This window comes from Leptonotus elevatus, chromosome 5, assembly GCF_054856555.1.
Source record: "Leptonotus elevatus isolate MCC_2025b chromosome 5, RoL_Lele_1.0, whole genome shotgun sequence".
In the NCBI taxonomy this organism is placed as follows: Eukaryota; Metazoa; Chordata; class Actinopteri; order Syngnathiformes; family Syngnathidae; genus Leptonotus; species Leptonotus elevatus.
Genome location: NC_141243.1, coordinates 19697852 through 19710588, shown reverse-complemented (window position 1 = coordinate 19710588; position 12737 = coordinate 19697852). Strand labels below are relative to the sequence as shown.

Here is a 12737-nt window from a genome sequence, read left to right as displayed (position 1 = left end):
CGTATAGACAAAGGTATAGGGTTCACTAGTGAAAAAATGAACAGGGAGAGTAGCCTTTTCATTGAATCTGTTTTGCTTCACCTTGAATTCAGAAAGCGTTGTGTTCTTGTACTGTATTCTCCATCTCCATGCAAATGAAGGAAGTGAAGTGTCCCTTTAGAGCTAGTTGTGCTGGATTAGACTTGCTCATCTTGGCATTGCAAATCATGCAGTTAGGACCCTGACTCCTGTCACACAACTCTATATGTAAAGAGCACTTTAAAACAGCAGAGGCCCCAGCATTGAACTCTGTGGAACATTGTACGGGATTGTGAATTCATATTGTACATATTCGTACGAACACTTTGATCTTTTTTTTGCTCAACATAGATGGTATGAAGGGATTACAGTAATAAAGAAATGGCATGACGTACCATCACAACAGGCACAAGTCAACTTCTGAGCGCACCAAATTTTCTGCAGCACAGATGGGCCAAGCAATGTAGCGCAATCACCTGCAGCCAATGATGGCCAAGCGGGGTGTATCATCATGAATCATTTGAGTCGGGTGTGTATCTTGACATACACTGAACCCCTGGGATTCGATTGAGCCCAGGTTTTTCTTTTTTTGAGAGAGAGCTCAGTATTGTTCATTCGGTAATCTTACCTATTCGACATGTCATCATCATTGCTCTCTCTCTCTTTTTTTTTTTTAGTATGTGAGAGTGTGCTCATTCAACTAAAACCTTTGAACCCGGGTTATAAACCACTCTTCTATTTTGATCATGGTGTGCCTGAGAGTGTCTTGTCATATTTGTTGAAATTAATTATTTACTATTTGAAAAATTGTGATTCCACCCAATTTCAGCTACACAAATTTAAAGTCAGTGTCTACTTGTAAGGCAATACTGACTCCCACTCTGGAAATGTTTAGTAATGCATATGGCAGTTGTGGAATTCATTTGATTAGCAAAGTATTAGAACTTTTTTTAAGCATTTGTTGAAACAACTTTATGTGCCTTTTATCCCAATGTTCATTGTGAAAAGACTTTTGCAAATTGTCACCAACTGTGTGACGAGACTGTAGAGGGCTGTCTTTCATCCGATCTCATGATGGAAATATTCTTGTATGCGCTCATAAATGAACAATATGTTTCCTAAACTCACTGCATTATCTAAACTGGTGCAGCAGTAATGAGCTGTGCTAAAAGCATTGTAGATTTTTACAGGAGATGTTTTTTGTTTTGAATGCCCAAAAACGTGATATGCGGTGTCTGTGGTTGAATTGCTGGTTAACAGCTCTGGTAATGTAGATGAATTGGGAAGAATTTTTCAATTATATTTCACATGATAGTGATTGCTTTTTATATATTGGTCAATAGTCATATTAAAACAGCTGAAAAAAGATTCAATTTGTACCATTCTGTCTCAGTAGTAGGCTATAACGAAGTGGTTTTGCAATTAACATTCATCGGGGTCTTCAATTTTAATAGCATTAGTGTTTGGGGTAGGGGCATAACCAAGATCAGCTGCAATATTCTATATAACACAACACATTTTCGTGTTATTGTGTCAAAAATATAAATTGCAATTTTTTTGTTGATGCCAGAATCAAAACCGTTACATGTAATTTGTAATGGGCTTGCCACCGTGACAGATCAATTTCGTCGGGATTTCTTTTCTTTCTTTCTTTTTGTAACTTATTGAACAGCATAATTGTTTCAGTCCAATTATTAATTATATATTCGTGAGCTTGTATGTCTTATACATGTTAATAACACTACAGTGATAAATGCGCAAACGTTTGCACAGTAGAAGAGGTGTTTTTTGTGATTACAAACTACGTTACCCACAATCCCCAGCAGAAAACAGGAAACAGTTCGGCACGTGTGTTACAACTAATCATGGCGGGCAGTGCAGTAAAGAAGATGGTCTGTTCAGCAAGGGATTCCAGTAGCAGCGACGACGAAGAGCTGAAACGATGTCAAGAAGCTGTTTGGGATGCACGGAAAAGTGTGACCAATGGTATTTTTGCAATATAAACGTTATACAAATTCCAATGCGACTACACGTACTAAAGTATAAGTTGACTTCAGCAACATTGTCACGGATGAAAATTTGAAAATTTTGGTTGTGATTCACAATTAACCTAACGTCATTATTTGCGTCTAATTTAAACGGAAATGTTTCAATTTTCAGGAAATGGCAGTACAAACCAGTCAAAACGGTAAGTTAATCATAAACTACTTTGTCCTTAATTGTAAACTAATTTTAACGAATGGCGAGCTTTCCCGAATCATCATAACGTCACGTACACAATGAGCCTCAAAATGACGCATGATTTAAGGATTGTTGACAAACACGTAATCCTTGTATTGGAACTCAACAGCTGGACCTACTGTTGCAGTCTGAGTATATGTGATGATGACTATTGTATTACTGTGTTGGGGGAAAGTGTTGTAGTTGCTGACCATGAACATGATGGCAACGAGCTCCAGGTCACCCAAGGGTTTCAAATTCATGTTGCCAAAAAGTTGGGACAATTTCTTGACAGGTAACCTAAATATGCTTTTTTCCCCCTCCTAACTTCTAATCACTACAGTAAAAATAAATAAATAAATCTAATCCACATTTATTTGACTTAGTCGCTTGACAGAAATCCAGACTGACATATCTATCTGTAAGGCACAAGAAAAATGTGAAGATGATGAAGGTGAGATGCCTTTCTTAATCATTCTTGTAATCGTTCTATTCTTTTTTTGTATCTGTTTAAATGTTATATTTTTATTTTAGGGTTCCTTTTGTTCTCTACATCAGTCCCAGGACAGCCAGCAGATGACCCCCCTCCTGCTGTAAGACGAAGGCCTATTCCCAGCTCAAGGTTTGTATAACTACACTGTCATTGAAAGAGCACACTTTTGTAGCAACATATTTTGTTGCCAATGGAGCAAAGGCATAAGTAATAAAAAATAAAATAAAATACTGGATTTATGGTGATTTGTGACACATATGTGTGTGTAGGTAATTTGTAGACAGTCCCTCCAGGATTTCACGGACATTTTTTATGATAGTTTCGGGCGAGATGTTAATTGATTGATTTACGTCAGAAAACTGCCCAAATCTAGGCTTGCATCATTCACAACTGCGCAACGTTACGTTTCTCACTTTAATTACCGGTAGTTCGGTGCTCCCGACAGACCTCAACTCCATCGGCCTCCTTCAGTGTGATTTGCAGAGACTGGATATTTCTTTCAACGCCTTTCACGTGTTTAGCACTCGTGAAATAAGAGAAATATGCGCTCATAATTACACGATAACGGCGTTTCAAATACGGGGAGAATAATTAGTTAGATTAGTCCGTTTATGCAAGGGAAAAAAACAGAGTTACCTAACGCCGTTAGTTTAAACACTGTTATTCCCAACACTGGTTAAGACCGTTAAGTAATCGAAAATCCCACAAATATTCAGGGTTCAAACGCATCACAAGAAATTTTAGCATATCTCACACAGGTCAGTGAATTTAGAGGCATTAACTCTTCATGTGTTTTATTTGTCAAATGCAAGTGGCCAGTCTCAACAAGGAGTTATTAATAGAGGAACGTAAGTGGGTAAACCTGGCTGAATTCAATGCAGCAAGACTCCAGTTTTCCTACGTCAAAAATGTACAAAACAACAACAAAAAAGTTAATAAAAGTAATAGTAAAACAAAACCGAGATTGCATTTTACGTTTACAAAAGTAGCTAAAAAAAAATAAAAAATTGCGATTTACTTTATTACACAATACTAAGTGAACTATTAAAAAAAAAACATTCTCAAACAATTAAAAACTGAACTAAAATGGAGCCTTTTTTGAAAAAAAAAAGGAACAATAAAAATGAACAAACCTGCTCTAAAAATTGTAGAACGAAAGTAAAAAGGAAATAAAACTATGATAACGCTGTCGCATATGCAGTGACACTTGTTATAGAAGTGAAAAGTGTTTTTGATCGTGCATATTATTATAAATAAATACCATTTGAATTACAATGAACCTCAGTGACATAACTCATGATTCTGTCGTCATTCATCTTTGTTTTATTGTTTTTGTCTTCTGTCTTATTCTAAACTGTTGATAAATCATTTTCACACTCGAATGAATCCTAGCAATATTATCATTATTATTTTTATGCTTTCTGTTATGTGCCCCAAGATAGCAACAGTTTGACTCTTTTACAGATTATTTTTATGTCCCAAAAAAATTGCCCCAAACAAATCAAAGCATCCTGGAATGAATTGTATGCAACCCTGAAGATGGGTTCAACAAGATGATCAAGGGTTAAACCAAAGAGGCCTTTTAGTCTCTACTAGACAACTGCGATGTGATGCAATTTTTTCCCCATATGTCAGAACAATAGAGGTGAGGTTCTGTATGTAAACTGACGATACACTTGAGTAATGTGATGGATGCAAAGGGAGCCTGTTGAAGGAACATGGAAAGGGGAGTCAGCGCTGCCAAGGAACAGGCCGCCATTGTCAATTCACTGTCCCTCTACGGCTCAATAGTTGTTGAACTCACATTAATCTGTTTAACATCATGGATGCTATAACGAGCATCTGCAACAATTTTGTTAGAGCAGACTGGAGAAAGAGTAAATGGAGGGAAAGAGTCCTTGATGAATGTGCGGAGGAAGGACCTCAATTCTGAGAGAGTCGCTATCGTGGGGATGTTGTGTGAGATAGAGAATGGAACCGACTGAATAAGATTTCTGCTCCTTAATGCAACACTTTCCACTCTTTTTGGTCCAGTGAGAGCGACAGTGAGATGGAAACGAGGCTGAAGGAGGCAGCTGTGTCTTTGAAAGATCTCTTACCCTCATCGTCACTCATTTCCTCCCAAACGGCATCGGCACCTCTCCGCTCAGAAAAGAAAAAGAAGAAATCATCGGAGACAGAAGAGGAAAATGTTGCAAAGAAGAAGAGGAAGAGGAAGAGGGCAGAAGATGCAGGAAGCAAGCATGCGGACTGCGAAGGTTCTTCTTGCGCTCAAAACAATGGTGAGAACGCAGGTTCAAAGCAGGAACAACACAAAGTCAAACGGAAAAAGAAAGTGGCAGAAAGCGATTAATGGGACTGGAAATGCTTCTTTCTACAAATGTTTAAGCATAAAAAAATGGTTGTTTACAGTCAAAGTCTGCAACGTAAAATCATGTCGTTTAATACGTTTGCTCACAGTTTGTCACAAAAGATGTTCAGTGTGTTTATAAGATGCATATAATATTGAGTTCACATTTTAAGTGAGCATACAATTTCTCAATATTATAAAAAAAGAAAAAGTATTTAAATAAAATACGCTTTGTTGTAAAATTAGGTGATTTTCTTTTTCTGTGTAAAAAGCAAATGATCTCCGACCCTGCTTCTTGTTCATGTTACAGCCATGTTGTATCTTAAAAGCTCTTTTCCTCAACCAACATTCCTTTCTTGGTCACGTTGGTGTTGGGCAGGCATTGCTGGAGCGCAGCACTACTGTGCTGGAGAGACCATTTGTGTGGGAATGTAAGCGCTAATGTCTGTTGGTGACGGGGACAGGAGGTGCGACTGGTGGCCGTCTGTTGTCTGGGAGGTCGGATACATCTCTGGGCTCTGGCTTGATGCTGTTGACAAAACACGACATTTGTCTTCGCTGAGCCACAATTTTATACATTCGTGGAAGATGAATGGAAAAGTTGTCATAGTTAATCATGACTACGCCTCTGCTACAGTTGCAGTTAAAGTTGCAATATGGAACTTTTCCCCCCAAAATAACTTTACAATAAGCTTTTTATTTGACCATTTATGAGTGAAATGCCTTCTAATTAGTAGATTAACACCTTAGCTGTTCACAATGGGTTCTCCTGCAAGCCTCTGGCCAATAGTTTTCAGACTGGATTCGGGTTAGAATTCCCCGCGCCCTGTCTGCGGATGTGACGTAATGTGCGTGGTGTGTATGTGAAGAACGGTATGTGCAGTTTCATTTTTCGTCCGCAGGTGGCAGTCGCGATTCGAAATGGAATATTCTACGTTCAGTAGCTTTACAGGCCACTATCCAACTTGCATTCACTGCTGCGTACCTGGTACAGGTGTGTGAGCCTGCAGGTGTAGAGAATTTTCCTGCAGGGAAGGATCTGTTTGCTCCTCGGGGTCTGCCATTAGAATCTATCCAAAAAGAAAATATTGGCGATATTCCAGTATACAGGGATCATTCATGTTGTGTGGTTTTGTGTACATGTTGTTGGTTGTATGCAGTCCCACTTGTCTCAACACTGAATTCGCAGTTATGCAATAAAATTCAAAAACAATTTTTTTTTATCCATCTCGGGGTGGCCATTTTGCTAAATAAAAGCGATATTTCTACAATTTCAATAAAGTACAATTTCGACTTGTAAGTGTTTCCATTGAAGAGTTTTGGGGTTCTGAGGTTTAATTCTCGTAACATCCCGTCTTGCGAGATCTTGTAATTCTCGTAAGAGCTCATGAAATGTTCTTACCTTGAGGTTTGATTTAGGGATACACAGATTATTGACCTGGCCTGGCCAATTATCACCGTTGATATTGGGCATTTTGATGAATATCGGTATCAGCCTTGTCTAAAAATCTGATGGTCGATAAAAGGTGTAAAGCTAAAACCATTTTAGCCTCAGGGAACTATTTATTTACATTTTCAGTTAACTTTATGAAGAGAGATGCTGCTGACACTGTGAACACATTAAAACAGAGAAATGTGAACGCTTTCAGGTATTTTTAACTTTGGGGGCAAAAACTAGTTACTGTAGAAAACTAGACAGCTATGGTATTTACTTGTTTAAGTTTCCATTACATTTTTAAGACGTGCTGATAACCTTGGGAGCTCCCTGAACATTTTCTGAGAAATTTCAAAGTATGTCTATTGTCTAAGATTTAAAAAAGTCTAAATTTTGAAAAGCCAGAAAAATTGTTCAATAAACAACATTCTTCCAGACATGACAAGTTTTCTCATGCAATGATAATAAATTAGCGGCCTCGCTTTGTGGTTAAAAAGACTTGTTCTCCCCTCCGGAGGCAGTACTGGGTGGGGTCACATGACATGTAGAAATGCGTTTCCATGTCACTTTTGTGATACAGCACCTCTAGATTGACGCATCTCAAAAAACACCTCATGAGAGCGTACAAACTTGTTTGCAATATTTGATTTTTTGGGGGGGGGGGGGTCTGTTTCAGCTACAGTTGCTCAGGACTTGGGTAACAACCAATCACGGCTCACCCGTTTTCTCACAATTAATCGTTACCTGAACCCCGAGCAACTGTGATGTCATTTTCAGTTGACAGCAAGTGGCAAAATGGCCGCCCCCTGACATGGATAAAAAATATGGTGCATTTTGCTGCTGAATTCATATTCCACAAACAAAATTTTAATCAAAATGGCGTGTATAGACTAGTGGGGCGCGTACAACATTTCCCTGAAGTCACCTGTCTGACAGATGCGAGGCTGGTTAGTGTCCCCAGACTGCTGCTGTCAGTGATGATCATGGCCTGAGACAGCAGACTAGACGAAGGGTACTGATGTGACTCGGTCTTGTACACTACAAGTAAGAGCAGAATGAAGCGCCACTTTCCTCAAATGATGCAGAATTGTGTGTATTGCTGCACCCTTACTGTGACTTGGCAACTGTGCCATGGTAGCCATAAATGGATTGGCACCCATGTGACTGTGGAGCTGCTGCGGCATTGCTTGCTGGGCATGAAGCTGCTGCTGGAATGAGATTGGCTGCAGAGTCGTGAAACCGCCTCCCATGTTGTTTATGACCGGTACCGTTTGAGGTTGCGTTGAAGCTAGACCTGAGAATGAGCAGATGTTGAAAAAAAATAAAAATCGAAAATGTAATTCCAAACTTGAAATGTAGTATTTACTTACCAATGAGAAGTGAGGACTCTCCTAGGCTCATGACGCTGGGCAGTGAGGCCATGATGAGGCCTTGCGAGGATGCAGGGGAGGAGGACAAACTGTGCAGTGAGGTCAGAGTGCTTACAGGTGGCAGCAGGCCTCCACTAGAAACCTAAAACCAGATGGCAACGTGATCATGATGGCCCCCAATTAGTCAGCGATATCGAGGGTAGGGGCACAGAATAGAACGCTCCCTCACCAGTTTGGGATGGTGGCTCTCAAGGAGTGTGTGGCTTGGCTCCAGCTGGATAGGACTGGCCACAAGACGGCCCACACTTTCGCCTGCACTCCCTCTGGCTGAGTTCAGGGTGTCACATTGGATTTGATGGCTATATTTGGCACCTGGGATGGAACAGAAAATGAATAATCAAATATCTTTTGTCAATCTGCCACATGTGTTTTCTACACAGCATAGCCCAGGGGTCAGCAACCTCTACTGTCAAAAGAGCCATTTTAGGCCAAATAAATAACATCTGTCTGGAGCCACAAAATATTTGAGAATTGTGAAGAACGAAAAAGTGTGTTAGTTTAATGTACAGATGGCCCAAAAGCTAATTTTGAGATTTATTTTATTTTTATTTTTTGGGCGGTCATTTTTCATAGTTCATTTTTCCTACATGTTTAGACTTTTCTGCCTTTCTGTCATTTCTGACATTTTTGGCAATTTTATGGACACATTACGGTAATTTTCTGCCTCTCTTCTTCATTTTGGGACATTTCATGGCTAATATTGCCTCTCTCTTTTTTGTGTGCCTTTTTTGCTATCAGTTTTTTAAACTTTTTTTTTAATTGTGATTTTGCTGAAATGTTATGGTAATTTTGGGGATTTATTTTTTTTGTATAGTTCATAGTTACCTTTTAAACGTTTTCTGTTTGTTTGCTTTAAATACATTTTCTGACTTTTTGGGCAATTCCAAAGACATTTTATGGCAATTTTGTGCTTTTCTTTTTTTTTGTTTTCTTTTCTGCCTTTTTAAATAAATTCTCTCACATTTTTGGCAATTTCATGGACATTTTATGGTAATTTTCTGCTTTACGTCTTCCTTTTTGGACATTCTACGCTCATGTTTTGGACATTTTTAGGTAATTAAAAAAAAAATCATCTTCCTTTCATTTCTCTTTTTCGAACAACTTAAAATGTAGACTCTGACTTTTTTTATACATATTTTTTTATTTAATCAGCCTGCGATTGGCTGGAAACCAGTTCATGGTGCCCGAAGCCAGCTGGGCTAGGCTCCAGCAACCCCACGACCCTTGTGAGGACAAGCGGTTAAGAAATATATATATATATATATATATATATATGTATATATATATATATATATATATATATATATATATATATATATATGTATATATATATATATATATATGTATATATATAATAGTGAGCTAGTTGCTAGGTTTCTTAGGGATGATGTGGTTTTTGATTTGTTTTATTTTTTTATTAATGGATGAAGGAATTTAATCAGTTCATTTAAATGATAATTTATCTTTAAAAAAACAAATAAATATAAATTCCTACTATTTTTATTTTTTTTAAAGATCCACAGGAGGAGGACTAAAGAAGAGGCTCCAGACCCGCAGGTTGCAGACCCCTGGTATAGTCACTTGAATACAGTATTGTCAGAAAGACAAAAACTAATTTACAGTAAAGATGAAAATATATTTCATATTTAAGACTATTACTGAGCTCTGGACTTGAAGAAAGGTTGGGGTTGGAAGAAGAAACCGAGTGGCTGGTGTAAGGCCCATCAAGTGCCAGTTTGTGCCGGAAGGCCTCCTCTTTTCGGCGGTTGGCGAACCAGTTGTACACTCGGACCTCAGTGACCAGGTTGGAGCCCAGGCCAGCGAGCTGTGACGGGGACACCCCTCTCTGCAAACACTCTGCCCTGGGGGAGGAAGAAAGACAAAGTTAAAACAATTATAATAAAAAAAAAAGTTGCAGCTATTTAAAGGCCTATATGGTCAATTGTGGCCTACTTTTTCATAAATCAGCACAATTGGTCATTTCTAGAAATTATTTACCAATCTTAAGTATTGAAAATGGCTTGCTCTCTTTGGAGATGCAATGTTAATGGCTCGACATAGTCTTTTTTTCCTGAAAAGTCATGTTTTTCCGCAGTTTTATGAATATATTCCCTTATGTTTCCAGAAGAGATGAAATGACATCAAGTAAATCCAGGATGCATGAAAACACCACTTTTGTGTCCCACCTGTTACACTCCTCCACCAAGCTTTCTCTCTCCTCCTTGCTGGGGTTTTTTTGTCGTTCGTAGGCGTGGAAAAGGATCTGCAGAGATGCGGGACCCCATTTGAATCTGTTCCTCCGACCCCTCCTTGTGTCCTCCCCTTGCTCGTCCATAGACGTGAGGCCATGTTTGGCATTGGTGAATTCTAGCAGGTAATGGTGGCATACTTTTATATTTCCACTCACAGAGATTTAATATTCCTTTCAATTCATTTGTACAGCTTTCCAGCTGCTTGTGTACTCACGCTGGCTGATTTCACACTGCTTCTTGACGTACCAGCTGTACAGTGAGGCTCTCTTCTGGTTCTTCATAGGCGTGCCTTTGTTGAGATGCTGGGAGAGGTGCGATTGATTGAGGCCCGTGGACTCGACCACTTCTCTCTGAGGGAGATTGTGTTGCTGCATGTAGCTTTTCACCATTTTTGCAACATGCCACGAGTCTTCCCTGTTGGAAGCAGACATACACAACAGACCATTGGTTTAGCTCATCCTGTTCGGGTTCAAGGATGAATTGGAAGTTTGCCCGGTTGACTTTGGGTGACAGTATGGGCAATTAAGACCTTAATTAACCTGCATAACGTTTTGCCCACGCAAGCACACTCCACACAGAAAGGGCTCAAATTTGAACCCAGAACGATAATTTTAAAATGTTCATCATACTGTATGTATTTAGAATGTTGATCAAATATGTAAGATAGTGCTGTTAAATACCCAAGTTTTTTTTTTCAGATCGACAGTACTCAACTCTTGAGTAGTTACCGATATCAAGTATTGATACCACTAATATTTATGAGAAAACAAATAAAAAAACAATGGCAGATCATTTTAAATAAAGACCTGTATACCCCTATATAGCATTTTCCTTAAAATTGCATGAAATTCATGGCAATTTTCTATTCTTCTCATTTCTCATTTCTAGTTCCTGATTGCCGCGAGTACCGACACCTTGAAAAAAGGCCAGGAATCTGTCCGATACCAATACATCATATCGATAATCACCCATCCCTAATAGAGGAAAAATTGCTAATTAAGTAAAAGTCAATTAAGTACACTGTTATGTAACATGACTAAGCATTTTTGACCGAACACTGCACTGACATGTTCAATGACACAAATATTTACTTTTGCGAGATATACTGAGGATTTTAAGAGAGAATTACAATTGACTTGTGAATGTAACTGAGATTTCACTTGATTCACCTTTCATGTGCTAAAGCACGTCCTATACTCTAATCCGAAATATTGGTGAATGTTGTTTTATTTGATAAGAATAACTCGGTATCTATAGACTTAAAGTGAGGTCTTGCAACAGCTGTCAGGCGTGATCCTTTGGAAAGAAGCGTCTCGGGGCATTATTGACAGAGAGCGATAAGAGAAAGCACACAGGAGCAAAGTCCAACTGCTGCAGCGACAAAAATGGTCAAACATACTGAGCATGGAAAATCTTATTCTAAAGTTTCTAAAATTTAAATCTGTAATAGATTTTTATTGATTTATGTATTAGTAACACCAACTCATATATCAGTGGTTTAATAATGGCATCTATCCTTTATAGGGTATAATTTTATTGTCAACAATTGACTTTTAAATGATTGAAAAATGCATTATTTCAATCAGATACCATATTAGAAATCGCTTATTCAAATGCGGAGATAGCTCACGTGTCGCTTTGCAAACATTGACTCAGGACCAGCCCTTCTCCATTAATCTTCACCTACATATGCTTGTCGTTTATTTATTAAGTATTGGCCACAGAATAATGATGGGAGTGGGTAATTAGTAACTAGCAAAGGAGGAACCCTCTTTAAATTGGCTTCAGACGCCAGAGTGAGACAGACGAGCAGGAGAAGGAGGGAGCGTTTGGGAAGAGAAGGGGAACCAAGCTTGGGAGGTGTCCCACAATGAACATTTGCAGGTTATGATCTCAGGTCAAAAAGGGGGAACAAGTGTGGTCACCAAGGTGGTGGTCACCACATTTTCAAGACATTTTCTTATTCTACTCATTGAGAGGAAACACCTGTGCGGCGGGATCTACTTACTGCAGGAGCCGTTCCACTTCGGACCTCAGTTTGGCTGCCTCCTCGGGAGGAAGCTTCTCAAAATCTCTGACTATCGGTGGTGGGTAATCCATTTCTCCCTCTTCGGAGCTCTCCCCGTCGCCCCGCTCTGCCTTGTCTGTTCCGTTGGCCCTTTCTCGCTCCAGTTCCCCCATCGCGTGGATCAAGACGTCCCGGGACAGGCCCGACTCCAGCAGGGCCCAGACCAGCTGTTCCTGAAGGGCCGTCAGACGGCTCGACCTCGCCCTTTCCTCACCCTCCATTACTCTGATGCCTTACCTGCTCCCGCTTTGCAAACAAACTCTCTGCTCTCATGTGCCGGTTACACACTCACAGATTTGGACAGATGGACAAAGCGAGTTGCCATCATATTTATAATCCCTCTTCAGGTTAAGAAAAAAAACCAGATATTTTCTATTTCTTTATGTTTACTTTCCTCTCGATTAATCCTGAGCTGCCTGGTTTTAGCTCTCCACCTGCTGTTTAGCTTTCAAAGGTCAATTTTCTTTTTTT

General features: G+C 39.3%; 2 protein-coding genes across 2 annotated transcripts; one reads left to right on the top strand and one right to left on the bottom strand.

Moving 5' to 3' along the window:
• The first annotated feature begins 1876 nt into the window (after positions 1 to 1876).
• Positions 1877 to 5323, top strand: c5h12orf43 (chromosome 5 C12orf43 homolog). Its single transcript, XM_086076732.1, has 6 exons — positions 1877 to 2004; positions 2179 to 2206; positions 2435 to 2533; positions 2625 to 2692; positions 2773 to 2860; positions 4766 to 5323. Exons 1-6 carry the CDS (start codon positions 1884 to 1886, stop codon positions 5082 to 5084), a joined length of 723 nt encoding a protein of 240 aa, XP_085932858.1. The 5' UTR covers positions 1877 to 1883; the 3' UTR covers positions 5085 to 5323.
• On the bottom strand, positions 5144 to 12737 carry hnf1a (HNF1 homeobox a). Its single transcript, XM_086076731.1, has 10 exons — positions 12207 to 12737; positions 10413 to 10612; positions 10133 to 10313; positions 9606 to 9808; positions 8116 to 8258; positions 7887 to 8028; positions 7628 to 7810; positions 7442 to 7554; positions 6067 to 6151; positions 5144 to 5610 (listed from the first exon to the last, which is right to left on the bottom strand). The coding sequence occupies exons 1-10, from the start codon at positions 12485 to 12487 to the stop codon at positions 5480 to 5482; spliced, it is 1662 nt and encodes a 553-aa protein (XP_085932857.1). The 5' UTR covers positions 12488 to 12737; the 3' UTR covers positions 5144 to 5479.

Excerpts from the sequence above, each read along its gene's own strand:
- c5h12orf43 (XM_086076732.1), top strand. The coding sequence starts at position 1,884 with ATGGCGGGCAGTGCAGTAAAGAAGATGGTCTGTTCAGCAAGGGATTCC. Across the intron at positions 2,693-2,772 it reads AAAATGTGAAGATGATGAAG|GGTTCCTTTTGTTCTCTACA; the intron begins GTGAGATGCCTT and ends TTTTTATTTTAG. Across the intron at positions 2,861-4,765 it reads AGGCCTATTCCCAGCTCAAG|TGAGAGCGACAGTGAGATGG; the intron begins GTTTGTATAACT and ends TTTTTGGTCCAG.
- hnf1a (XM_086076731.1), bottom strand. The coding sequence starts at position 12,487 with ATGGAGGGTGAGGAAAGGGCGAGGTCGAGCCGTCTGACGGCCCTTCAG. Across the intron at positions 8,259-9,605 it reads TTCTTCAAGTCCAGAGCTCA|GTGCCAAATATAGCCATCAA; the intron begins GTAATAGTCTTA and ends GTTCCATCCCAG. Across the intron at positions 5,611-6,066 it reads GGCTCACACACCTGTACCAG|CATCAAGCCAGAGCCCAGAG; the intron begins GTACGCAGCAGT and ends TTTTGTCAACAG.